The 26,479-nt window shown below is 38.7% G+C and overlaps 1 protein-coding gene across 1 annotated transcript in view; it reads left to right on the forward strand.

Moving 5' to 3' along the window:
* The window catches only part of LOC124163981, a 152,797-nt gene that overhangs the window by 58,879 nt on the left and 67,439 nt on the right, over positions 1–26,479 (forward strand). Inside the window, exon 4 of the mRNA XM_046541125.1 lies at positions 18,766–18,850. Coding sequence (XP_046397081.1) covers positions 18,766–18,850 — 85 coding nt within the window. The remainder of the gene's footprint in view (positions 1–18,765; positions 18,851–26,479) is intronic.

Consider the following 26,479-nt stretch of genomic DNA (forward strand, 5'->3'; position numbering starts at 1 on the left):
CCCCTCGGGGGCACAACTTACGGCCTCAGAAGTGGATCTCACGTAGTGGACCTCACACGGTACGCCTCGGAGGGAAACATTAGAACCGATCCACTGTTTCCTCTCGACCTCTTAAGGCCACAACTCTCCCTCAGCATCTTGCTCCCCTCCCCTTCTCTTGTCACCTCGCCATCCGATGTTATCAATCCTAACTCCTAACACCTTCGCTCATGCTAGAAATCCTACCCTTTGTTATATTTTTGGCATTTAAAACCAGCAGGATGAATCATTGTTTAAGCCCCTTTTTAAGCATGTCAAATGAATTCATTCCATGTCCTGGGTACATACCCCTATGAAAACAAAGACATAAAGCCACAGGACATTTTGAGTTTATATTAAGTAAAAAAAAAACACTGAAAACGTAGTATAATATGCATAATTAAGAAAAGACACATTTAAACGCTCTTAAAATGACCACTTTACTGATGTAGTTGGTATTTATAACATTTATGATTGAAAGGTTCTACATTCGTACACGTTTTTATATCACTGGGAATTTCATTCCATGCAACGGTATATCTGACGACGAGGGATTTAAGGAATATCGTATGTGATGGTAAATATACATTAGAGGGTTCACTCCGTGCTATGATGGTTCTGATTGTAGGCGCGTACTGAAAGAGGTCAAGTATTTCAGTATTTTGTTTTTGAACAAAGAAAACAAAAATATATAAAGAAGGTATTTCTGCAGAGAGGAAATATCCAGCCACTTTAATTTTTCCCTGGAAAGGTATCGTTTCCCTTTTTCTAATTATTTTTATTAAGGTATGATTGAGTTCAATATTCGCCAAGTATTTATGAAACAACTACGTCAAAAACGCAACTATCCGAACGACACAAAATTCGAATATTAGCGTGAAAGCATCAGATTATTTTCTTTATTTCTTTAAAGTTTTTAACGTTGCATATACAATGATTGAATCAACACTTGTGCACGTATAATGGCGAGGATAAAAAGTAGAGATAACTTATTTTTTGATACCCAAGAAAGGGATAGCATTTATTCCTAGTCATAATGAATCTTCAAATGTGAGGCAAATAATCGCAATGAATTGGATTTGAATTAGGATTGAATTTAGCCTAGATGAGTACCAGTGTTGGAATATTTACCATAAGATTGGTATATCGATCATATTGTAAGTGAAAACATGCTAAGTGACGGCAGCAAAATCTTTATATTGTTTAACATGCAACGATGTACTCTCATTTTACTTGCGTGTAATTAGCTTTATCACTAAAACATGTATCCATGGTATTATGTTAACTATAAGGCAAGAGTATGCTCAGAAGTAAAGTTCCCCATGGTCATCACATTGGAGCAAGTAATTTTGCTAGTAACTAAAGCTGGAATTTTGGGGTCATCTTCCTCAGAAGAATGTTTCACGGGCAATCGTTAATGCTCCAGCAGTTCAAACAAATGTGCACGCGATCAGAATCTTCCTCATCAACACACAGATACGTGCTTTCCATTTGCTGAATGCTAATTAAATGATTTTTCCCATGGGAAAGCTATTTCTCAGAGCTTTCTTGAACTGAAGAGAATATGAATTCGCATTCTTACGGGAACATCTAATTCGTGATGTGTTCCAAAGATGTTCGAAAAATACCAAAAGATTATTGCCATTCTTGGAATTAGCACGCGATTGCCATTTCTGATCATCACGACTGAGAAGCTTCTTGCAACCCGGTCTCGTTTTAAAAGCTTCAGAGTGAACCAAAGAGTGGCCAGTTCCCTCTCCCACGCTCCTCCTTCCAGCTTATATTTCGTGTTTATTTCTCGAACGGGAGCAACGTCAAACCGCACGACACTGAATTAGCATTTTGTGAAGAGAGTGGGGAAATGGCTCATCGTTTATTAGTCAGCCTTAACTGGGAATGTGTTCTAAAGTTTACAGTCTCCAATTTTGCTGACAGGCTGAGCATCATTTAATTTCATCCGCATTTCTTTATAATGGTTCAAGCAGCTGTAAGGGAGTCTGCGAACCACTCATTTTCAAAGTATTGAGGCTAAAAATCATTTGATTCGATTGGGATACATGCAAGTATCTCTAAAATTTCGCGTTTTCTGTCGCTTCTGCTAATCATTGTATAGCGATTTAACTGGTAGTTTTACTCACCGCAAATCGAGAGGTCCAAAGTTTTAATACCGGCCAAGTCAAATGATTTTTTGCGGAAGAATTTTCTCATTTGGTATTCCGGTGATATACAAGGCTTTTACTCATCCAATCATGCAATGACCCAACCTTGTGACAGTATTGAGGGGTATTTAAGTATTGCAGTTTTCCATAGATCTCTCTCAATTTTTCATAGATTTAGACGTATCGAGAGAAGTAACTACTTTCAAGATTATTATTCACTTCCCACTATTTTGGCCTTTCAAGCCACTTCTAAAGCTCTTAACACTTTGAGACCGAGCGTCATCTATAGAAGACGCGCCGGACTCAGCCCAGATCCGAGCCGGCTACGCTACGCTATTAAAAATTTTCGGATCTGGGCGAAGTTAAAAGTTTTACTTCGGGCTTAAAATGTTAACGATGATCAAGATACGTAGATTCCTAGAATATAGATAGATATATTAAAAATATAATCTACTAATTGTGCAAATAATAATTTATTTCATGTTTCATAGAGTCACAAAAATTCAGAACTAACACTACTAAGTCTATATTAATATTTAGGTTGCGATACGCAAGAAACGTTTGATGATGATAATGCGTCATAAAATCTGATCGCTTGGCCGAGGAAATATGGGACCTTCTTACACGGAGGGAAGTCCTTGACTGCGCTACTTAAGTCTATTACAAGTTTTTTACGGAACGATTCACTATCAAAGGAGACCTACATCTAGTTTAAAATTTGAAATGAGTTTTGAAATTAAAAGGCAGTATTAGAGGATAAAGAATTTGGATAAATTAAGCGTTTTATTATAAAAATCATACATTTGCAGGTATAATTTTTTTGTAACATAACGGAAATCAACATTTTCCCTTTGCTTGAAGAAGCCAGGGTCCCGAGTGAGGCAAAATAAAGTTTTGTAAAAATATGGATTTTCTATTTCTGACACAAATACGAGATATTACTTCAATTTTTTCAGAATTTTCCCTGAGGTTATAATAAGTTGTTAAGTGGTGACGTTAAGCTTTTATATGATGACATGCTTATTGGGGTACCTAAGAGATGTGGATCTATTCTGCATACCCTGAAAATTAACGGGAATGCGGATACTTTGAACATTTCTAAAGAAAAAATAGAAAAAATACGACCGTTTTGGAGTGACATGCGCTTTCTTATGGGTTTCCTTTCGCGAAATTTCTCTGCATACGTCCCTATTTTCCTCAAATTTTATTTTTCTTTATCTCGACTATCTTAAGATACTGAATCACCGAAAGTCTATTTTTAGTGGCCATCAGTCGAGGCATTTGGGTAGCCAGGAAGTTCGCTCGGGTGGGGGTGGATCCACAACCAGTGGGGGGAAGTTTTGAAAAGCAAGGTTCTGTGCAGAGGGTTTTAGACTAATTTTAACACTTTTCATAGCCGAAAAAATTTCATTTTTCCAAGAAATATTTTGTTAATTCATGATTTTTCAGTATTTTTAAATCTTTAATGAAGCAACGCAATTGTGTGTTTACATTTTGGTCTATAATATCTCTTCGCTACGCCAACTTGTCGAGGAGGTACAACCAAAAGACAAATTTTTAATAATTTTTCATGAAAATAACTTATACTTTGATGCTTGCACCAACCTCTTTAACGACGCAGAGAACGGAGAGGTTGGAAAGAAGAAGAAGGAAGAATTGCAGGCGAAAGAGCAAAGGGAGGGGTCGGGAGGGAGAAGATGGATGCGAATCGGGCAGATGAAGGAAGGGTCAGCCGTAAGGGGCGGCGGGGGTGGAAGGGGTAATCGAACGGCGAATGGTGCCCCCTAGGGGTCGCGGGGGGGCGTGGGAGGAGGGGGAGGGAGGAGAGGACAATGGGCCCACGTTGGGCAGCGGGTGACGTAACGTCCCTTTGGATATGAGAACAAGGGAGAGGTCTTAGTTAGGAAAAATGCTGGGCCTAAGGGAGGGGGGGAACGGGGTACGGAACGGGAAAGGGGAGGGGGTGAAGTGTGGAGTGGGTTGGGGGAGGGGAAGCTGTAGGGGAGAATGGAGGGGGCGACGAAGAGGGCGAACCAATGAAGAGGTCTTAAAAAATCTGAGCTAATGAAACTCGAATTCGTGATCTCGAGTCCCGCCGAGGCTAATCATATTAAGTCACGAGGAAATATATCGATACATTTTTTTCCTTTGGCGGTAACTGTTAAGGGATGGGCTCCAAACCTATTTTAAATGTGGCCATTTAGAGCTCATTTATGACCGTTATGGCCACCATTCGAACGTTTAGGGAGTTATCTCGCCATCTGAAGAGCCATTCATGTCTGGAACCCATAAATTAATTAGCTCACCCAATGGTCTGGGTGGTAAGTTTATGGAAAATAGTCGCGAGTCAAAAAAGCGAGCCATTCAATTTTCACTAAAACTCTAATGCTCTTTTAAAGCCAATTTTACGATTTCGTTTGTCATGAATGTAAGAAGGAGATTTAAAACACTGAATAATTTTTACCCTTTACTAGTGAAAAATGCGATAATCAGGATTTCCCTGTGTTCATTTATACGTGATTAGAGATATTTCTTCATGCACCACCAACAAGTTTGAAACGTTGACGAATATTAAGCTTAATAATTGGTTGTGGCAGTCTGTTTCCCTCGATTTCTATTGAAATAATAACTTTTAAACCCATTCTTTGAACCTGAACCCCAGAAAAATGAAAGATTAAAGTTATGCTGATGTCTCTCACCGTGTTGTGTAAAATCTGCAATCCGAAATCGAAAATATGCCTTTAGGCATATATTTATATGCTAATTTTAATTTTCATATTATGTAAAAAGGGAAAATCATAAGAACAGTAAAAGAACGTGATGATCCATGATCATAAAAGATACTTCTGGAAAATTTATTGAGCTTGCCATATTCTTCCGATCAGTGTTTTTGTGGCTCAGCTAAATTTAACAGGAAGGCATTTCTAGTGATCTGGGGGTAACCTCAACATAGTTGAATTTTAAACACCGGAGAAGTACCTTCCCCTTCAAGAGGAGGACTTTCAAGTAAAGGAAAAAATATATTACTATTAACTAACTGGTCAATGAAATCATAGGCCTAATTTAATTCGCGTTTTCCTTATGTTACCACAACCACCTGGCTGGCCGTATGTAAAAACGTGACCATTAGGGAGTCTTGATTGAGCTGATCAAACAAAATGGAGAGAGAATCTTGAGAGAGAACTATCATCTAGGAAACTATTACTCAGGGTCGTGAAGTCAAAGTTTAGCCAATACAACCTTAACCTTCTTTAATGTTTTTTTAACCCTGAAAAGATGCAATGGAATTGTTACGGTAAGCAATTTACCGGGGCACTAACCGCTTCGAAATTCAATGCAAGACGTGCGAATCCAATTGCGTGAAATTCAATATCCGTCTTTCAGCTTTCGCTTCTCGATGCTCGTGTGGGCGACTACTTATGACTTCCCATGAAGGCAAACCAACACCCGAAATTCAAGTAAAACGTAAATAGAGGTTTAAATTTGAAATAATTCTGATATTTTGACGTATAAGAAAAGTCAATGGGCAATTCAGAGCACTAGCATCTTCATATTTTTCGATTTTTATCAATGGCCATCAACGAATATATTTTAAGTGCAGTTATTAATCCAAAAAGAAGAGTATTTACGTGTTAAAATGGGGTAGTGTTAGCTGATTACCTCTTAGAATATCTTCGCACTACTACCATTCGAGTTTTTTTATTAAATTACGATAACATCACGAAGTGTTCACCACATTTAGGTTACGCCCTTGTCATTGATCACTTGAAACATAAATACGAACATTTTACTTCAGAATTTTCTCTGAGGTATAGCTTTTATGTGATGAAATACCTACGGAGCTGCCTAGTTGATGTGGTTCATATGAGTCTGTTCTGCATACACGGAAAGTTATTCGGATTCTCAAGCTTTAAACATTCGATGTCTCAAGAAATAGTGGCAAAATGCGATAGTTTGTGCGTGATTGATGCGTTTTCTTTTAGCTCCCCTTATGCGAAATTTTTCCACAAGCGAACCTATTCTCCACAAATTTAACTGTATTCTTCTCAATTGCCTTTTAAACTTATTGTGGTGAATTAATTGGTTGGAAATCCTTATAAAACTTAATCGTTGAGAATCAATATAAAACGGAAACTTTTTTTTTCTCATTTCTGCGTCCAAACGATCCTTGCGAACATCAGGTTTTCTACTTCAAAAGTCTCTGTTTAATCTGTGGAGCTATCACGAATCACTAATTATAGAGTTTATAGTAGTCTGATACTTTCAAATTACCAAGCACAGTGATAAACAATAGCCGTCAAAATTCTGCTAAAACGTTTATGATAAACACAAAACAAAAAGAGAAGTTCAGACCTTTTTTATTTTTGTGAAGACGCCTTCCAAAGATCTTCTATCTTTTTTTATGCTATTTTATTGATCGTGACATTTTTGAGAATATATAATTCTTCATCACATATTCAAATTGATAGATCGAATGCTTTATTGACGACATTGAGTATTATCATGAAAAATAAAAATGTAGAAAACGAATCATATGTGTGTGTGTGTGTGTTCCGTTTCTCGTTGAAAAATATGCTATTCTTTCATTTTCGAGCATTTAAAAGAGATAATTTACGAATTGAAGGCCTCGGATCAAAGGCGTGCCCCAGACCCCCCCTCGGGCCTAGTCACGCCCACCGTGATGATATTCTCTCCGTCTTCGAATTGATGATGTGATGGTCGAGTTTTCCGTGTGGGAAACTAAGCTCTCTGGGAATAGAATCATCTCTTCTTGTGGCATCCACAAAGAAAGGGATTAATAGATTAGGGCAAAGGGGGTCGAAGATAATGAGCGGGGAGGCGAACCAATGATTAAGGTGAGGGGCAGGGGGTGAGGATGCAAGGCTGCGAGTGAGATTTGTGGGATAAAGTGAGCAGAGTGGTCGTGATAAAAGAAGGTGGTTGGGTGGGTGGGTGAGGCAGACAGGGCATTAGCAGGAGGATGTATATGTTCGCCATGGGCCCAATCCTTTTCACGCTCTCTCGTCTCTCCCCCCTCCCTCACAGCTCAGAAATCACCCCGACTTTTACCCCTTCCAGTCCTCCGCACCTCTGCGCATATCTTCACTTTTCCAAGCACACCCCCACGGCAGTACACAGAACAAAATTTGAAATTTCAATTGTAATAATTGGCACTATTATTATTAAGGTATTCTACTGATTAAGTTAGGTTTTAATTAAGCACTGAAGAAATATTCAGGTAGTATCCCCTCCCTTCATTGACTTGCCTCTTCAATTCTCTATAAAGCCTACTCTCTTTCATTCCATCAAATTCATACAATTCTAATTATTGGTACCATTATTATTAACCCTCTTAGTGACTTCAAAATTAGGTAATACTTGCAAAAAGTACCGACCTAAATTTTAGTTGTAGCACTTTAATATTTAGAAAAAAACTCATTGTGAAATTCTTATTTTCAATATCGACCTAATGTTTTATTTTATGTTACAATTAGTAAAAAGAATTTCAGTTACCCCATGCGAGCCTACGGTTTCTCTAACCAAAATATAGCTCCATGAAAACCTGCCCATCCAATTCAGGAAATGAACTGATGAAAGGTTATCTCATAGGGCTGGATTAGATGTTTTTCTTTATCGTAATTCAGATGAGATCCTAATGGATTTAAATCAGCACGTTTCATGATCTTGATTTTTCATTTAATTCAATTACAGTAATATTACTCTTGTAGTCTTGTATTTTTTACCTTATTTTGGCAGAAAACGGATCAAGTAGGTGTAGTGGCTAGAATGAAAGCTTCCCACCTGTAGGTTCAGGTTCAAATCCTGGCGGTGGTGGAGATTTTTCAGGGAATGCCCGAACCGTGCTTGAGTGCTGTGTGGAGGGTTGCTTTAAGGAAAGCATTCGGTCCGTCGGATGGGACGCGTAGCCATGCTCCCCTTGGCATCTTTTTCTTAATACTATCTCTATTGCCGACGCCGGGTTTCTTTCCACCTTTAATTCCTTACCCTTACCTCAAGGCGCAATTACCCTTAGGAGTCAGTCGCTTTCTCAAAATTCCATACCGCTTAAGGTCTGGACGAGGATGCCGACTATGCTGGGAATGAGAATTTCGAAAGAAGAACATAAAAAAATCTAATTTTCCCGCGTTATATTGTCTTACGACAAGGACAAATCTAATACCTTGATGATTATGTCATTTGATAAGGCCTGTGTTATTTAATATATTAATTTAGTAATTATCAAGGCATATTTTACATTATTAGTTGATATTTTAGAGTACCTTGGAAATTCGTTATAAAACCTGGGTACCTATGTGAGAATTGAGCGATATTTTTGTCTACATTTCGGGGTGAGGTAAAAATGCCTTCAAAAGACTCCCTGGAACAGTTTCATGAATGCATTTTAACCTATTCTTCCATGAAGTTGTTGATTAACTTCAAGAATAAAGAAGATGCGTATTGTTATGATTTGATGGCTCTTCTTGTGAATTATATCCTTCGTGATAGTTCCAAAAACATGGAATTTACCGTAGGCATGAGTCCTTCCGCGACATATATTCCGAGGGAAAAAGCGAATCATCAGGGCGTGGAAGTTTAGAATATTTGTATGTTCTCCTTTCGAGATTCTCACCCTTGGCTCAGTCGGCATCCCCTTTATCCGCAAGCAATTCTTTTTCCTGAATGGTTTTTAACCTTTCCTCTCCACCTTCGATGGCCCACGCCCCAACCTGTGCCTTGCCTCACTCCGCCTCGCTTACCTTCGCACCCTCGGGGCACTGAGTGGGCGTCATGACTAATTGGCTAACTAGATACTAGTTATCGTCATAAGTGACTTGCATGACAAAGCACCCTCCTCACTTTCCGATTCTTTAAAACTAATTCTTAAAATATTGCTTCAGGCGATCGAATGGGTTTTACAAACCATAGCCACATTGCGGTCTTTTGAATATATTTTCAAAGTTGAATTAGGAATAGAATAATTTGTATTTTTGCTCTGTGTGCGGTATTTTGCTAATGACGAAATTTTAAATACTTCTTGTTACCCTCGAGTCAGTAATAATGAGTAGACGTTATGACTAATTGGTTTACTGAATACTAGTTCAGGTCCTCATAAAATCTTCAGTCAATATAAACCATCCTTATTAGTGATTTCAATGGCAAAACAGCCTCCTCAGTTTCCGAATTAAAAAAAATAATTCTTACAATATTGCCCCAGGGGATTGAGCGAGTTTTAATGCCATAGCCACTTTGGCAGTCTTTTGTATATTTTCTCACATGAAATAAATACTTGCAATTCCCCACGATTTAAGAATGTATCATGACCTAGGTTTCAATTTTACTGCATCGTCTTCAAGGTGTGATAAGTTTTTCTTGTCATAAATTTTATTATCGTGAAATTTTCAAGTATTTATTTCTTGAATCTTCGGATTTCATTGTTTTCTCACAGTTTAATTGTAATAAGTATAATAATTTGCATTTTCGCTCTATATATGGTTTTTATTGATAAAGCAGAAATTTTTAATGCTTTGCATATACTTATTGTTTCTCACTAGTCAATAATAATGATTAGACTATATGGCTATTTGGTTCATTGAATACTAGTTCATACCATCATCATCATAAATGAGTATAAATCGTCGTCATTAGTGACTTAAATGAAAAAGCACCCTCCTCCAATTCAACATTTTAAAACTAAATATTACTGTATGTACGTATTACCATTGGTAGTGGCATTGTTTTTACCCAAACAGACATTTTTGCGGGCTGTAAAATATTTCTATTTTCAAGCGGTTGGAGAAAGTTTTTGCCGCAGTTTTTCCCTCCATCATATTTTTGCACATTATTTCATATTCGCGACTTCTTTTTTCATGGTTCATTATTTTTTTAATAAAAAAATTACGAGGCTTTCCTTTTCCCCCAAGTCTTCTAATTAGGCCTTCAAAAGCTGTATTAAGCTGTTTTGCATACTTATAGCAAGTTATTCTTCGCTAGAAATGTTTGCTGTTGCCTGGTATTTTTATTGTAAATAAGAGGTGGCTCAAGTGTCATTTAAAATTTACATCCATTTCAGTTAAGTATTTGAATCATTGCAACCATCATATGATGAAAAAATGGAAAGTAATCCTCACTAAATACAAAGAGGGGTATGAGATCAACGTTGTGTCAGATATAGAGTGAATTTAATGTTTCATTCAATTCTTTTGACCACTATAAGTATGAAAATCCAATCCACACTTTCTGCACAGTAGAATATTTTTCCCCAAGTCGGGATTCAGATATTATAAAAGATTTACTACAAGTAGAGCGGAAATAACTCACTCAAACAGACTCAAGAACGAAGGAAAACGTTTTCCTCCATGTCTGTGAAGTGTGCATTTGATCCTTATAGGTAAAATGCATACCCTTTTTTGAAGTACAACAGTTTTGTGCGTTACCAACCAGAAAAGCAATCTGCGAGGGACTTTGACTGGATCACACAAGTCACGGGTGCGATCTAGGATAAATAATCTTTTCGATCGAGCTATATGCTATTTATCTTCCTGGCGATCGGATCGACCTTTCAAGTAACCCCGCCGGAAATATCGAACGGAAAGAGAGTTATGCCGCAATAAAATATGAGCATCTTCTCGGCGAAATAAAAAAAATAGCGGCCCACGCTTCGGCGAGAACACGACGCGGGAAGCAGACGTGCTAAAATTATCGCAGGGGCCAAAACCTTTTCAGAGCGTTCCGTAACTGCGAAAGAGTGGGAGGGACGAATCGCCCGCGCACCAACTCCCTCTGATTCACCCGCGAATGGTAATGCCATATCGCCATTCTACCACCACGACATTGCATCTCTTTAAATATACATCGGAAACTGCTAGGACTTCACTTATCCAGCTCAGAGTCGTAGATAAATGTCATTTCAATGTGTCTCCGCAACAAGTCGTTCATTCACCGCATCATAGCAACCACTATTGGGAAAGTCTATCGTAAAATCTTGAGAAGTCGAATTCAGAAAATCAATTTTTCAATCAGTTAACTCCGAGCTATGGTCTCCAATATTCCAAAATATGCTCACCATTTTTTGAATGCTAATTGATTGATTTTTCCTAGCACATACTAGTTTTATTTCACTGCAAATGTATCTCTTGCGGCGGGCTCTAGTCATCTTCATAGTGCTGACGGGAAGTTGTCATATTGTAATGATGGTTCTAATAACACTAATGTCCAAGAATTTAAGGCTTAAAGTATTTCGAGACAAATTTACCCTCCAAAAAGGTCGCTACTAGTTTTAGTTACATTAAAGAGATTATTCGTGGGTACTATAATGGTCACAGTTAAAATTTGCAAGAGACATTATAATATACCATGTTTTCGGGCCATTTTATGTAAATTTAACTACAGATCTCACATAAATTATGGAAATATGGAGTATCTCCAAGTATTCAAACTGTCGTAAATATTTGAGTAACGCATTGAAAATCCTTAAGGTCCACACCAACGTTGATATCTGAATCGTTATCTATTGCACACTAAGTATGTATTTAAGTAAACTGAGTGTTGTTTATTTCATCTATATGGAATACAGTTTACATGACCCTCTAATTTTTATTGATCGACAAAATTTTGTCTGTGATTATTTTGTTATCCACAAGGTTCCAAAAAATATCGTTACCTGCCGTTAAATTGGATATCTGCACAGAATTGCATGAAGTCATGATGATGAATAAAAATCCCAGAAATTCACCGTTTTTGAATTTATATAAATGTTTCTTATAGAAGGTACTCCGTGTTGTTGAATGGGTTTGTTGATTCGCGTATCGTAAATATTGAAAAATTTCAGTGTGGCTTAGGTGCTATGCATAAATCATTTCATCTAAACGGAATCGCTTGAAGATGCACTTTTGACTAATTGCTAAAAACGGCTTAAAGTTCGTCCTATTGGAAGTTATTGGCGTATTTCTTAACCCGTCATCGTACACGTAGCTAAATATATTGCGGAGTATGACAATTCCAATTTATTTCCTCTAAATAAGGCTTATTAAAGTAACACCGAACAGTAATGGCTAAAACATGTGAAAATATACCACTTTTGCCATTCTGTGAAATTTTCTTGATGGTTATAGATGTTTCTCGGGGGTCGGTTAACATTTGGCCACATCACTTCATTTAAGCCACGTTTTCCATAGTGAAATCTGTAGTGGAATGTACTATGTTGAATTTATTTCGTCTGAATGAAGCTTGTTGAAACAACACCGAACACTAATGGCATAAACATGTGAAAATATACCATTTTTTACAGTTTTCTGAATGTTTCTTGATGACTATGGATGTTAGTTGGGGTCGATTAACATTTCACACCCATCTCTTCATTTTGGCCACGTTCCTTAACATCCTCCGACAACTCCGAGCCCTCCTCTCCATCAATCTCCCACCTAACCTCACCCACCCTCCGCGTGTACGCCTCGCCACTCCCCCCACAACCCCTCTCTCTTTCCTTTAATGAAAGCCGCGGTCGGCCCATTTGGCGAAGGGGGCGTGAAAACCCTCCCCCCACTACCCCCCAAATGGGACTTAATCCGGCGGAAGATCTAGAAGATGGGCGGTGTGGCCTCTCGCGCACGGGGTTAAAAGAGGGCGGAGGAGCGGCGCTGGCCCTTTGGTGCGGATACGGGCGGGGTGTGGGAAGGGTGCCGTGCTGGGGGTCGTCGGATGTGCTGGCCGTGGGTGAAGGGGTGTGTGTGTGTGTGATAGGCAGGCGCGCGTGTGTGTGGTGGTAGTGGGATGGGCGATATATATGAGAGGGTTTAGATATCGATGGATTGGTTAGATCCGTATACGTTTTGCGGTGCGGCCCCGGGAGATTTGAGTTTTGATACCGTCCGACAGATGCCTCTCCGATTTTCCCGCTCTCCAACATGCTATCCAAAGACAGAGGGTTGCATTAATCGGGTAGTTTTATCACGTTATTAATAACTGATAACTAGGATCGTTACATTTCAAAGTGATTATGATAGCATTGCTAGAGTCATTACATCGATTGCACGCCCATCTTCTAGATATCGATGGTGCGGTTAGATCTGTACGTTTCGCAGTATGCACTCGAGATATTTAAGTTTTGATACCGTCCGGTAGATGCCTCTGCTTTTTCCGCACTACAATATTGTATCAGTGATATCTAAAGACATTGGGTTGCATCTGGTAATTTTATTATATTTTTCATTAATTTTCACAATGATCGTTACAGTTTTTGCGTGTATATGATAACATTTCTTGAACCATAGTCCTAATTGAGTCAATATGCTGAAGTAACACTACGTTCTCTCAACATCCACTTATTGCTTATCAAAACAAAAGTGATTCAATGAGAAGTTATCTATGGATTATACACCCTACTCTAGACAAGTAAAAGTTTTGATAATAGGAGAACGATTTTTGAGTAGTGTCGAGGATTCGTTTCACGTCAGTTCAATCGTGACTGATATGCCATTCTTCATGTCGAGAATGATGACCGGATAACCTAGAAATTTATGCTTCTCCCAATGATTTTTTATTCCATGATCGGACTTTCAAAGATATCAGCACGTCTAACATCTTTTGAAGTCGAGTATACACAAAGAAAGACAAAATCAGTTCACGGAGATATAAATTGATTTTTTCGTCAACCAACCTGCATTGCCATCATCTATCCTCCCTTTCCCAGTTGAATAACAAAGAAAAACTTCCAGTTTCCGTAGTAATTTCCTGTTCACGGTTCTCACAAAATCCAAATCTGCTTTGATCCGATTAAATTGTTCAATAAGAACGAGTTATGGCCGGCAAATTCAGCTATGATGTGAATCATTTGATTCCCTGTCAACGCAATGAACAACATTGATTATTAAAATATTGATAGAATTGATATGTCGAAAGTGCCTCTTCGTCCTTCTATCTCTCTGTTCTCTCCATGTCCACTTACGGCTCGCCAAAATCGAATTTATGTGCCGAACAAGGGGGAGAGTTTTTCCTTCGAGATGCGCTGCCTCCATTTTACTTTTAACCCCTCAATGATGACGGATGATTTCGCAATTTATTCTGGTGACGCACAAATAAATTTGTTGTAAAGGCTCAACGGATTCCAGTACCCCAAGCAATATGTCCAAGCTGATCAGGTAAGAAGTAAATCCTTCGAGACCTGGCGATGGGTGTTGTGGAGCTTCATGCGCCAGAGAATAATCCAGCGGTTAGGTCATGACATAGAGCACAGTGATTGAGTAAGAATATAATAGAAGGATTAAATGAAGGGAAAGTCCTTGGAGGAAGACCAAGAGGATGGCGGCCTCGGTGGCGACTGAGTATTATTCTTGTCTGCCAAAGCGAAGGTCGCGGGTTTGAGTCCCGCCTGGGTAGCTTTCGCCTATCCTGGACATGAATGTTTATGATAATCCATTGTTATTTGTTGTAGCCCCAGATGTAAAGGGTTAATAGTGAGGTTTTCGGGAAGATGGTGTCTCATGAGGAATCTGCAATGCTTTAGAAGGTGGGAGGGGAGACAATTTTATGTATTTTTTTGTCCTATAAACATAGGGTCACAACTCCTTTGTTACTAAGCCACAGCAACGCAAAAATTTTTGGATGCACTTTGCAGCTGCTATGGAAATGATTTTTCTTTGGTATCCAACCTTTTAGGCATTTTAGTTTACACTCTGGATTTTTAAGGACATTAAATAATTAAGGTTGGACGAAAATGTGCGATTATAATTGCCTGAGACAATCTTTGAGCGTAATTAAACTATAGCTTTGAGCGAGTTTCAACAATGCGATTGAACAATATCACCGGTTTTGAGATTACTTTTATCAGACATTTAGATAATCGCACACTGTATAAGTGCAGAGTGATGGAATAAGGAATGGGATATACATCCTGGAGCCATCGCGGAAAATAATTAAGTGAAACAGTCATTTTCTCCGTCACCATTTGAGCGATCGCTGGAGCTGTCCTTCGGAAGGGATGAAAAAAATGATCGTTTGACTCAGGCTTAAGCTCAATGAGATAACCTCGTGATCGATGCCTAAGCGCCTCTCGCCGCGTTCAAATCTTCGCGAACCGCGTTCGACTCAGCCGAGCGGCTGCTTCCCGTCGTCCTCGGGCGGAACCAACACATCGCCAAGTGCAGAGGACACGTCCCGGAGTTAGAGCGAAGCAGAGGAGCACGAACAATATCCCGACCACCCCACGACGACTCGCATGGAGAAGAAAAATAAAAAAAATAAAAAACCCTCGGAAGGCGAGAGAGATGCCAACTTCCCTTTATTCCTCCTTTCCGCCCGTTGCAGCACTTTCTCCAGACGTACGTACGAATGCGTTTCTGCGACTCCACGTGAGCTAATGGCTCTTTGCGGTCGCGTTTAGTGCTCCGCGCGCGGCAACGTGTCTCTCGGTTGCGAAAATGAGCAGGGCGGGAGTCGGGAGCGCAGGGTTTAATGGGAGGAGGGGGGGGGGGTGAGGTCGAGGGGGAGAGGGCGGGAACGGAGGGAGGAGGTGCCCGGGAAATAACTTATCGCCCCGCGCGTTGATTTGCGCGAGTGTCATCCTTTGATGGCATATCTCCCTTGCCAGCTCCTCTCCTCTGCTCACCCAACTCAGCGCAACTCTTCTCCGTCCGCGCCTACCGTGGGAGACAGCGGTTCGATTCCCACCGGGAACACAGGTGTGGCCATTGAGATGTGGGTGGTACACGGTCGTTCCGTTGTTAGCGTGGTATCGATGTAGCAAACTTCAATTGCATTTGTGGAATTTCCTTGGGGTACGGGGATGACTTCCTTGTGGTCTATGAATGACTATTAGCGAATAGGATTTCAGTGACATTAGGTTGAAAAAATATTAGAATATACCTACAGATATAATTTCTGAACTGCAGCACCCTGCAATCATTTTTTATACAATTTCTTTGACCAACCGACCAGTAGATGGCAAGAACGAAAAAGGAAGACAGATTAAATGGGACAACTAAATAAGGATGTAAAAGAGAAGAAATAAGTCGGCGTGAAAAGTTCAGCTGATAAAAAAATGGACAGCTGCGTCAAACCAATCCTAGGATTGTTGACGTGTGTTGATGATGCCTACAGATTTCATTTCCGAATTGCAGCCTCATGAAATCTTTTTTTATCGAATTTCTCGGACTGTTATCTAACATTTACTTGAGTGTTTCTTTAAGTTTTTCTTGTTTTTGCTAGTAGTTAAATCGTGTGCAAATTTCATTTTAACGGGAAACATTTTTTTCTATTTTGAGCGCGAAAAGGAGTTTGAGAGAGGAGGGGCACGGGAAGTAATGAGGATCTCGTTGAGTGTTATTTTCTGATTGCGTATCTCCCTTCCTTAACCAAACGCACAACTCTTCTTTGTCCATGGTCAGGGATGCTGACTTACAAAAAATATTTGGGGGCCCAAACCGGGGACCTTGCCCCGGGAAATTTTATAAGCAGTGGGTCCTAAGTTTTTAAAGCATTTTTAAAGAGTCTTATAATCAACATTAGAACCCTGATAACTCGAATCTCGATATCTGGACACTCCGGGGAAAATCGACAAGCCTGACACATTTTTTCCTCACGCCCATAACGAATTTTTGAGGGAGCTCAGGCCCCCTCAGGCCCCATGGAGTCAGCGCCACTGTCCATGGTACCCGCTTACCGTGGAGGCAGCGCAGTGGTTCGATTCCCACTGAGAACACATATGAGACTTCTTAGGTGCGGGTGGTACATGGTCGTTCCGTTTTGGACGTGGTATCGATCTTATGCCCGCAGTAAAAAACGACTATTGCTTTTAGCTTTAATGGAAAACAGGTGAAAATATCATTCCTTGTGGCTGCGAAAAAAAAACTTGTTTTGTTCTTTTGGTGGTAAATCATTATATTTTGTTTTGATACAAATTTTAACATTCCATTACTATCAGCATCCGAACGAATATATTAAAACCATGTCAAATCGAGCATACTAGGTATAAATGGACTCTGTTATCCAGCATACCGAAAACAAGTGGCATCTATATAGATATTTGAACTATTCGAATATAAAGAGTTCATCAATGAATTCAGCATTAATAATTCGTAAATTTCTGCAACCTCTTTCGTCGATAATTTGTTCTATAAAACATCTTATCCAGATAGAAATTAATTCACATAAATGCTAATAAGCTTTCATTCCAGTCTGTGTATGTAATTCTGTTTTTTTTTTTCACATTCGAATTTCATTGGAAAATAATTTATGCGGTGAGAGAGGAATGGAGGAGAATAGATAGGAGTCCAGGGAGTCACTAAGGCCCCCACAAGTTGATTTGCATTAGTGCCATTATTTGATGGCATATCTCTGTCCCTGTACTCTGCTCACCAAAAGGTTCAATGCGTAGTGACACCTGTTTGCCTACCGTGGGAGACCGCGGTTTGATTCCCACCTGGGACAAAGGAGGGAAACGAGAAGCGATTTAAGGTGTTCGTGACAGTATTCAGTCGTTCAGGGAACGGTACTCGAATGTCGAACCTATTCCAAACGGCTCTAGCTTTTGAGGGATTATAATTTCTTTTGGAAGTTCCGCCGCCACGGTTGAGTGAATATAAATCAGAGAACATGTTGGGAACTGTTAAATTTGTTACTATAGAGCTATCACTATTAGACTAGCTGGACTGCTTTTAAATCAGATTTACTCGGCCTAAAAGGTGCAGAAATTTCTTGATCAGCAAAATATGTCTATTAGAATTTTTCCTAATGTATTGACATTTGTTTGATAGGCATGACATTGTTTTCCTTTCTACGCTGGCGTTGTGTTTCCTTTTAATTCTCGGCATTCGCATACTGTGGGAGTTGCGGTTCATTTCTCTCGGGGAATGCAGATGGGACCATAAAGTTGGGTGTGACTGTGCAATGTACATTGCTGTGTGGTGTCGTGTAGTGCATCTTATGGGATGCCTATACTGGGCACCAGAGGTCGATTGCGAATAGAATATCCAGCGATTCAGACGTCTACTGCTTGAGTGAAATTCTTATTTTTGCCTCCAATTCTGTCGTAACGGCCACTTGGATTTAACTTGTACAGTTTTGAAGATGTTTAGATAATTTCCATGGGATAGAATATTTCGATATCCTAATCCGCCGTTAGTAGTAACCCACGGTTAATTAATGACTTTTTAAAGAGTCAACTAAATGACTATTGAATATGGAAGTAATTCTACAAATTTCTCCCATAATCTTTACTCATGGGGACCACGTAAGCTTTCTCGTCATGTATAATTATACTGTAAACGTCTATGACTTTTGCATATTCTGCTGGGGAATACTTTAAAGGTACATACAGGGAAGGATTTTGATCAAAGATGGCTTATATTTTTTTATATTTTACTTATCAAATAATGGGTATAGCAAATTATTTATTTTCCCTCTTACTAAAGATAAATTCTCCTCCGGTTTAATATATATTTTTGAATTAATCACTCCAAATTCAAAGGAAATTTTGGTCAAGAAACTCTAAATATAGCTGTAATGTTAGACGACGCAAATTGGTAGGGAAAAAATGAAATTCGGTCATACCTTTCATTAATGATGAATTGTTTTCATTCTATTTTTTTTATAGATAACACCGGAGGCTCTTCGTCAGAAAGACTTGTAATGAAGTCAAAGTCCTCCACCCACTGCACACGTATCCCGCTATCCAGAAGGTAAGGTTTATTTTTAAATGCGATTCCAGCATTGGTTTTGTTTTACTATTCGAGAAAATACATTTCAGAAAAATGTGGAATATACGGCGATGTGTGGCACTATAAGGCATGAAACTGATTTATTTGATACACGTTTTAATTTCCCTCGTGCAGCAGTGAAGTTTTTAGAATTGAGAGTCAACGCTGTCGATTCAGTTTTTCATTTACGCTAGGATGGTCCAGGACTCTCATCGAGCAATCAATATTATTTTGACGTTAGGAATGATGCTTTACTTACTGGATATGAGTTTTTATTACGACGTTGAATTTCCATTTTGAAATGCAATTGGTTCGTTATTCCGGTATCCATCCCATTATTAATCACATTGACTCAAGTCCACGGCGATAAAATGATACCATATGTCATCTAGTTCCCATAGCACTTCCATAGCTATCCATCTTAGGAGGACGCAATACTCCAGATTGACAATTCTTTTATCGTGACGAATTATAACTCTCATGAATCCTATGCTGCCAAATTGATGCTTACTAGTCGTAAATTGTTACCCTTGTCAACATTTGCCTGCATTTAAAATTTCAAAAATTCTCCTCAGTAATTTCTCTTATGTTAAAATTTGAAAGTTCCATTTTTCGGGTTACACCGCTTCAAGCTTTGCCGTAGACAATAGAATCGCCAATGAGCCTCCTGAGATCTTCAGATCACCTTCGCCAGTGAACGCTGAAAATGGAAAATCATTTTTACTCCACGGAACCTGAGAAGCATGGTTACATACTTATAGGGAAGGAACAGTAGGATTTTGAAAAAAAGTCTATCGTATGTGCTGAGAGTATTATGTGATGGTAGCGTATATTTTGATTCGTCATGAAAAAGATAAGATAATATTAATTTATTGCTCCGTCTAAAATAAAGTACAGAAAATTATCAACGCATCTTTCATCAAATCTTTAGATACCATAGGTTCAATATTTTTCAACAGTTTTGAATCCACTAGCTCTTAGGTCCTTCTGCATTCAAACTTTAATTCTAAGTATAGCCATAGCTGTTTGATAAGACATGAGCGAGGAAATATATACCTGAAATACGAATAATCGATAGGAAGTCCTCTTAATGCAGAACCTAGTTCTTACTATCCAAATGAACCTTCGGGTTGAATAACCGATTATGAGTCTTAATTCTCGTTCTCAGAACCGAAGAGAAGCATTCGGGCAAAGTGCCGATTAAGCCTAGGGGGTTAAATATTTTTGGGAGCCCCATCATGCTGTCATTCTTTCCTTTTTTGCTGTTCATCCCAGTGATCGGATTTGGGAAATGGACTGAAGTATGATTCACGCGGGGAACGGGTGAAATGGGCCCCCGCGGGGGTGACGCCCGAGGCCTGTGTGGATGTTTTTGGTGCGTGAAACCGGTAGCTCGTTTCGGCTCACGCTGATGAATGCCTGTGAGGAATGAAATTATAGCCTTGAATCGCTCGCCTCTGTCCTTTTGGGAATTTTGCAAATCGCATTGAAATTATAGTAGCGGGAAGTGTTCGTTGGTGGTATCGCCAAGCGATCTGATTTCAGAGCCTCTGTGATCTTAAAACAAGTATAAGTTGTAGAAAGTTTACATTAAAATCAAGCATTTATTTTTATATTTTCATTTATTTATTTATATTTTATATATATATAATGAAAGCATGCATTACTTGAAATTATAATTATCAATTCATCGTAACGGGAGATGTGTTATTAACACTTTTATTGTAGATCCAAAAAAGTCCGCAAAATTACCATCAAAATAAATGCAGCAGTCTTTGAGTGATATATTTGTGCCGTCAGCATTTACATATTTATCTTTACCCCTGTTTAATTCCTTTGGGAGACACTTTAAGTACAATAGAAAACCGTAATATTTCGCAATTTCACGCAGTCATTAAAGAATTTACCTGAGTAAATCTGTGTATCACGTTAGTTTACTGCAATCTTGGAATGATTCATACGAGTTGAATTCGCAAAGGATTTTAGAGAGATGAAATTATAATTATTGATCTGATGTTGTTCAACCTTAGTTTTCATAAATCATACCACATTACTTTGAAGCTCATTCTATTCGGTGGTTAAATCTTTTTGAATTTGATCCCGTATGCTTGTCTCGTATTGCACGATGAATTGACAGAGATATTTTGATTAATAGACAGGTACGGTAATTAGTTTTTTTTATAAAGGACTTCAATAAAAGCGAGGTGAAACTTTGTAAGAGCATTTCATTTATACCTGTAAACGACTGGTGTGTCAACACCCCCCGCCAAACGCCTATAAAGGCGGCTTGCATGGTAGTATGTAGGTGTATTGGAGGTGCGGTCTGACGGATGGAAAGTGACACCTCTTTTTCACGTCTTCCTCTCAACAAAAACTCCCCACAGCAAAATGGAATCCTTGCTTCTTCAATTCTCAAACTCTATACACGGCACAATTTTCATTATGAACCTGCGGATACGACATTTTACAAACAAATATGTTTCTATTGCATCGCTCTCTTTTCCATTTATAACAAATAAAATTTTCATCTAAATTAGGTAGCCTGATAACGTATCTAATAATTGCTCTGGCACATTTTCTTTTATTAGTTTTAGCTGTTTCTTCTAGCTTACTGTCTTCAAATTCCTTTCGTACCTTCAACTGTATGGTCAGTGACTCAAAATGATGGTAATAACATGGACGAATACCTTATTGCTTACTACGGCTTTTTGAAATTCTATGCATTTTTCAGCATTTATTTATTTGAGCCATAAATATTATATAATCTTGGATAAAAGATACATTATTTAATTCGTTGGAAATATTTGATATTTAGCATAATTAAAAGTAATTGTCTATTTCCTTTCTGATTTATTCAAACTGGCTCAGGTTTCGGTATAGAATGACATTTTCATGCTTGAAAATGGCATTAAAATCCGAAACTTGCGTCGGTTGGAATAAATAAGTGTGAATAGATGAGTTATTTTTATTGTGGTAAATAATTATAAAATTGATTGTTTTATTACATAACAATGACGCGCTTGGACGAAAAAGATCATTTTGCTTGCTTATTTGTCACACAATAAACAGTAATGGAGTTTCGGGATTTTGATTTTTAGCATTTTCCCGATCCTGAGATGGGTTTTATTTCAAAACTTCAAAGGGGTTGAATCATCAGGTTTTGGGGGGGGGGAGGATAGACGTCAAACTGGAGGAGGATGAGCACCCCAACATAAAGAGGACGAACTGGGGGCGTAGAGAGACCTACATAAAAAGACACGGGGGGAGGGAGGCGGTTGTGTTTATCCACACCATGATGACTATCGCTTATGCTGAATATGAGCAGTCAGTCCGTTTAAAAGGGATCCTTTTGCAGGTGGACTCGGGGGGGGTTGGGAAGGGTGAGGCGAAGAGTATCATCTCATATCATCCGGGGAAGTGAAGGAAGAAAATAGGCAAGAGGAGAAGAATGGGAGGAAGAATCACACAATGCCATACAGAGCTTGCCTTGTCTCCTTCCCTCCTCGAATGCTCTTTGCAGCCTACCTCGCATCTTCGTTACCTCAGACATTCAACAACCCCGACGTGGGGGCCCCCGATGCTTTTCCACCCATCCCCCACACTGCATATCGCTTGCCTCAACTCTCCTGCCCCCACACACACACACAATCTTCCACCCCCCCACGACGCGTCCCCTCCCTTCCCCGTCGAAATCTCTTCCGCGTCGGCTTCGTCACAGAGCGGTCCTATTAATTGCAACTCCCAAGTGTCGGCTGCCAACATCTATTCCCTCTCCGTGCTATATCCTCTGTCATATTTCTCTCCCCCCTCCTCCTCCGTGCCTCCTCCAATCACACGCTCCGGTCTCCAAGGTGTCCCCCTTCCCTCCCTCTTAAGCGACCTCCTCCCGCTAAAGCGTCTCGCTGCTTAAGCTCATTCCGCTCCTCCCACTTATACTCTTATCTATTATTACCTTCCCCCACCATTCCGTCCGCTTGTCTCGCCCATGAGAGCCTTCCTCCAATTTCTCAACAACTCGCCTCCCTCCGTCCTCCCATCTTGTGCCAATGTCATTCCTTTTGAGCGAGAACGCCTTCCTCGGATTCTCACAATAAGCTACGGGAACCGCGACTACCTAAGGAAGATCACTACATGTGCGAAAAGCGTCTCCGCAGACTTCACTTATCCCTATTTATTTACTCAACCTTGACCATGATGTACTTAATTTTTTTTAGGTCAGGATGAATTTGAGCTGTCATTGTCAGGCTTTGTCAATATAGTTACCTGTTGTTTGTCGGGGAAAAATAGATACAAGAATAATGTTTTTACTCAGCTTCATGCAATATATTTTTGCATTTACCACCCCTAAAATCAAGGTGACACACAACTGCCTCGAAAGTCGGTCCAATGTCGCAGAATGTTAAACAGTATGCTTTATCTTTTTTTATGAATTAAAAGATACATTATTTTAATGACTTAGGAATTTTTTTAGATATTTACATGGCGTGATCGAAAAAAATCACATATAACGTAGGAATCTACAATATTGTATTGCACAAATTGTACACCTGCAGTATAATAAATTGACCATTCTATATCTCTTAATTAATAGAGCAAGAAATTTGCAGCTGTTTTTTTATTTTGATATCATCGCATGCATTTCTATTGTCTCTCTGCAATGCTGGCTGAATATTACAATAATTGGTGCGGTTCACAACAAGTCAAATTACGACGAGTGAAGTTCTTCCGAGTACATGGCTTGAGCCGTTGAATCCTCAACTTCTCTCCCAACTCCACCAATATATAAGCACTTCCCAGCCTCCGCCATTCCAGTCACTGTGTCTCCACCAACGAGAACTCTCTTCCTCTAATTTCTCAAGAGCATATGCGATCCCGGTTTTTGCTTTTTGTGTTTTTCCTTCTGGTAAAAGTGATTCCTTTTCAGTGATATCTTCGTCCAAGGTTTCTCACGTTTACCTAGCTTCGTCGCCGATATTGTAGTTCGGAGATTCCGGAGTGGTTCCATCTGATACTAATACCTGGTAGTGTAAGCTACCAAGTCCTCTAAAGCTAGCTAAAATCATCATCATTAGTCAACAATCCTAAGATTGGTTGCAGATTATTCGCAGAGGAAAAAGATCCATTGGTTGTTCCAGCCTTACAATACCTGGCACGTATTTGGAAGATCCAGTTTGGGATCCCGGTTATTTTTAATACGTGCAATTGTTGACAAATCCGAAATCGCATGCCGCTGGCTGGTAAGCAGCTATTCCTTGAATAATCTTTAGAGAGATCACAAACTTGATGGTGCTTCTCCGACAACGTATTTAAGAGAGGGAAACAAACGATTGATTTTATTTTATGGTGAAAGTCCTTTGTCGTTGACAAAATTAATTTTCTTCATCTTTACTCGCATTTTTACTTTAGGCCTCTATCCGCGCTATTTATTTTTCCGAAAATAATCTAATAGCGATGAGTTAAATAATATATCGAGATAGTGCACATTTCCACTGCCAGATGAGGTTGGTACCCTTTCGTTATTTATTTCGGTTTTATTTTTATATCTTATTTAACTAAGATATGCATTCGACGTGTCGCGCAAATGTTGTTAGCATTTGCGTGACACGTCAAATACATGTCGCGTAACCTCAAATGTAGGAAGCATTTGCAAGATATGGTGGCATAAGGAAATAGCAAAATAATAGCTTAAAAATAACTACTCATTAGAAATAAAAATATATGGGCAATATTATTGAACAATTTTCCCGCTGTGACTTGTTCCAGGACTTCCGTCTTTCGCAATCGTGTTGGAAATGCTCGCTTGTCTGATTGGAATTATTTTCTGTCATATGATTATCCCTTTCTTTAAGCAGAACTTAGGTTTTCATTAGCTTAGAAAAGCTTATTTAGCCGTATTTTTTTTTACTTTTTTCATCTATTCTGTCATCGTTGCATCTCATATCAATTCTCAACTCCTCAAGAGGAGCTGCTTATAAGACAGCATTACCTTCACCTTTTCCTCATGTAATTGGAAGCAATGATGTCCATATTTTAGATTTTTTTTGTATTTAAAAGTTGATGTAATGGAAAACATGGAAACTAATATATATTTAGTAAAGTGAAGTTAGCTTTGTCCCACATTCACTGGCGAAAAAATATTTTTATTACTTATTGCCAAGTTTGCTGCAGCTTCATGTAACTTAATAGTATTAAAAGGCGAACCATTCAGGGAGCAAGAAGTATTTATTCGATATGCAAGTGTTATCCGTTAAGATATCTTGCAAAAAAATTAACTTACCCTAGACTTAGGTTATTTCAGTCAGAAACATGTTTTCATTAAAAAATTTTAATTTTATTTAACTTTTTACACAAACAACCTCTTGATTTGTTTTCATAAAATTTAGATGTTTCAAAAGTACAATGCGAGGACATATGATATTTAATATCACTGCTAAAGGTGAGGACTATTGCTAGAATCTAGAATTCACGAATCCTTCATTTTTAAAAACTTCATGTAACATTTGTGGGATCGTTCAAGTCTCCTTAAAGAAAATTTATAGGGAGGGAGTTTTCACAAAATTCACCGCACTAAATTTTAACTGCCACAGAAACAACAACATAAGCTAATGAACACCTATGCAACTGGAATAAACTAGTATTTGTGAACTTGTGCGTATGCTACGCCACGAAGCGGCGATATAAAAAACTAAAGACTAAACACGTATAAGTACATGGAGAGTTCAACTGGCGACATCTAGTACCATTGGGCATGTTGTTAATGAGTCAGTGGAAAATAGACCAACTCATACGAAAAATTAATACTTAAAAAATTGATTTCAATGTATTGCAGTAACACGGAATAAGGTAGGTAATTTTTCGCCTCAAAATAAAAAAAATATATTAAATATACTTGATACAATAATGATAATAGATAGAATTTGTTCTTCTATCACATATTGAAGATTAAATTGTCCCTCACATTTCTTATATACCATGGTGTTTTTACTAGTTTCGCGCAGCAGTATATGAAATTTGTCTTTTTTTAGATCCATAGTGGGTACTTTTATATCTGTAGTCTGCGGAGGCTTACGCAATACAATTGGTGCCAAATAATGAAAACGATGAAACTATAAAAGAAGATTACTCATTGCCATTTTGATTAAGACATGGTTGTACACACACCAGTAAGGTCGATCAATGTATAATGAATATTTTTTTTATTCCTCCATTCATACGTTCGTTTATTTTTTCAGTTTTTCTCTTATCTTGAAAAATTTACATATACTTTCCCGAGACATTTTATTTTCTTCATCGCGTTGAATCTTTATTTTCTCTTTGTAATCGAGGCAATATATTACCCGCATTGATACCGAACGACACCTTAGGACTTAACGCATAAAATTTTTTAAATTAGGGTAAGAGACCTATGAATAGGGTGGTTTCCTATTATTTTTTATTGCCTAAATCGAAAGAATATTACTCCTGGAGTACGTATTTCACGCTTTTAGATTTTTAAATGACGATATCTATTTTTCGCGATTAAATGAAAAGTGAAAATTTTCAAGCGCGCGAAAACGCGACGCGTAAGTAGGAATGATGGGAAAAAGTCCGTGCGACGCATTTCTGGTTCCC

The sequence above is a fragment of the Ischnura elegans genome, chromosome 8, assembly GCF_921293095.1.
Source record: "Ischnura elegans chromosome 8, ioIscEleg1.1, whole genome shotgun sequence".
NCBI lineage: Eukaryota > Metazoa > Arthropoda > Insecta > Odonata > Coenagrionidae > Ischnura > Ischnura elegans.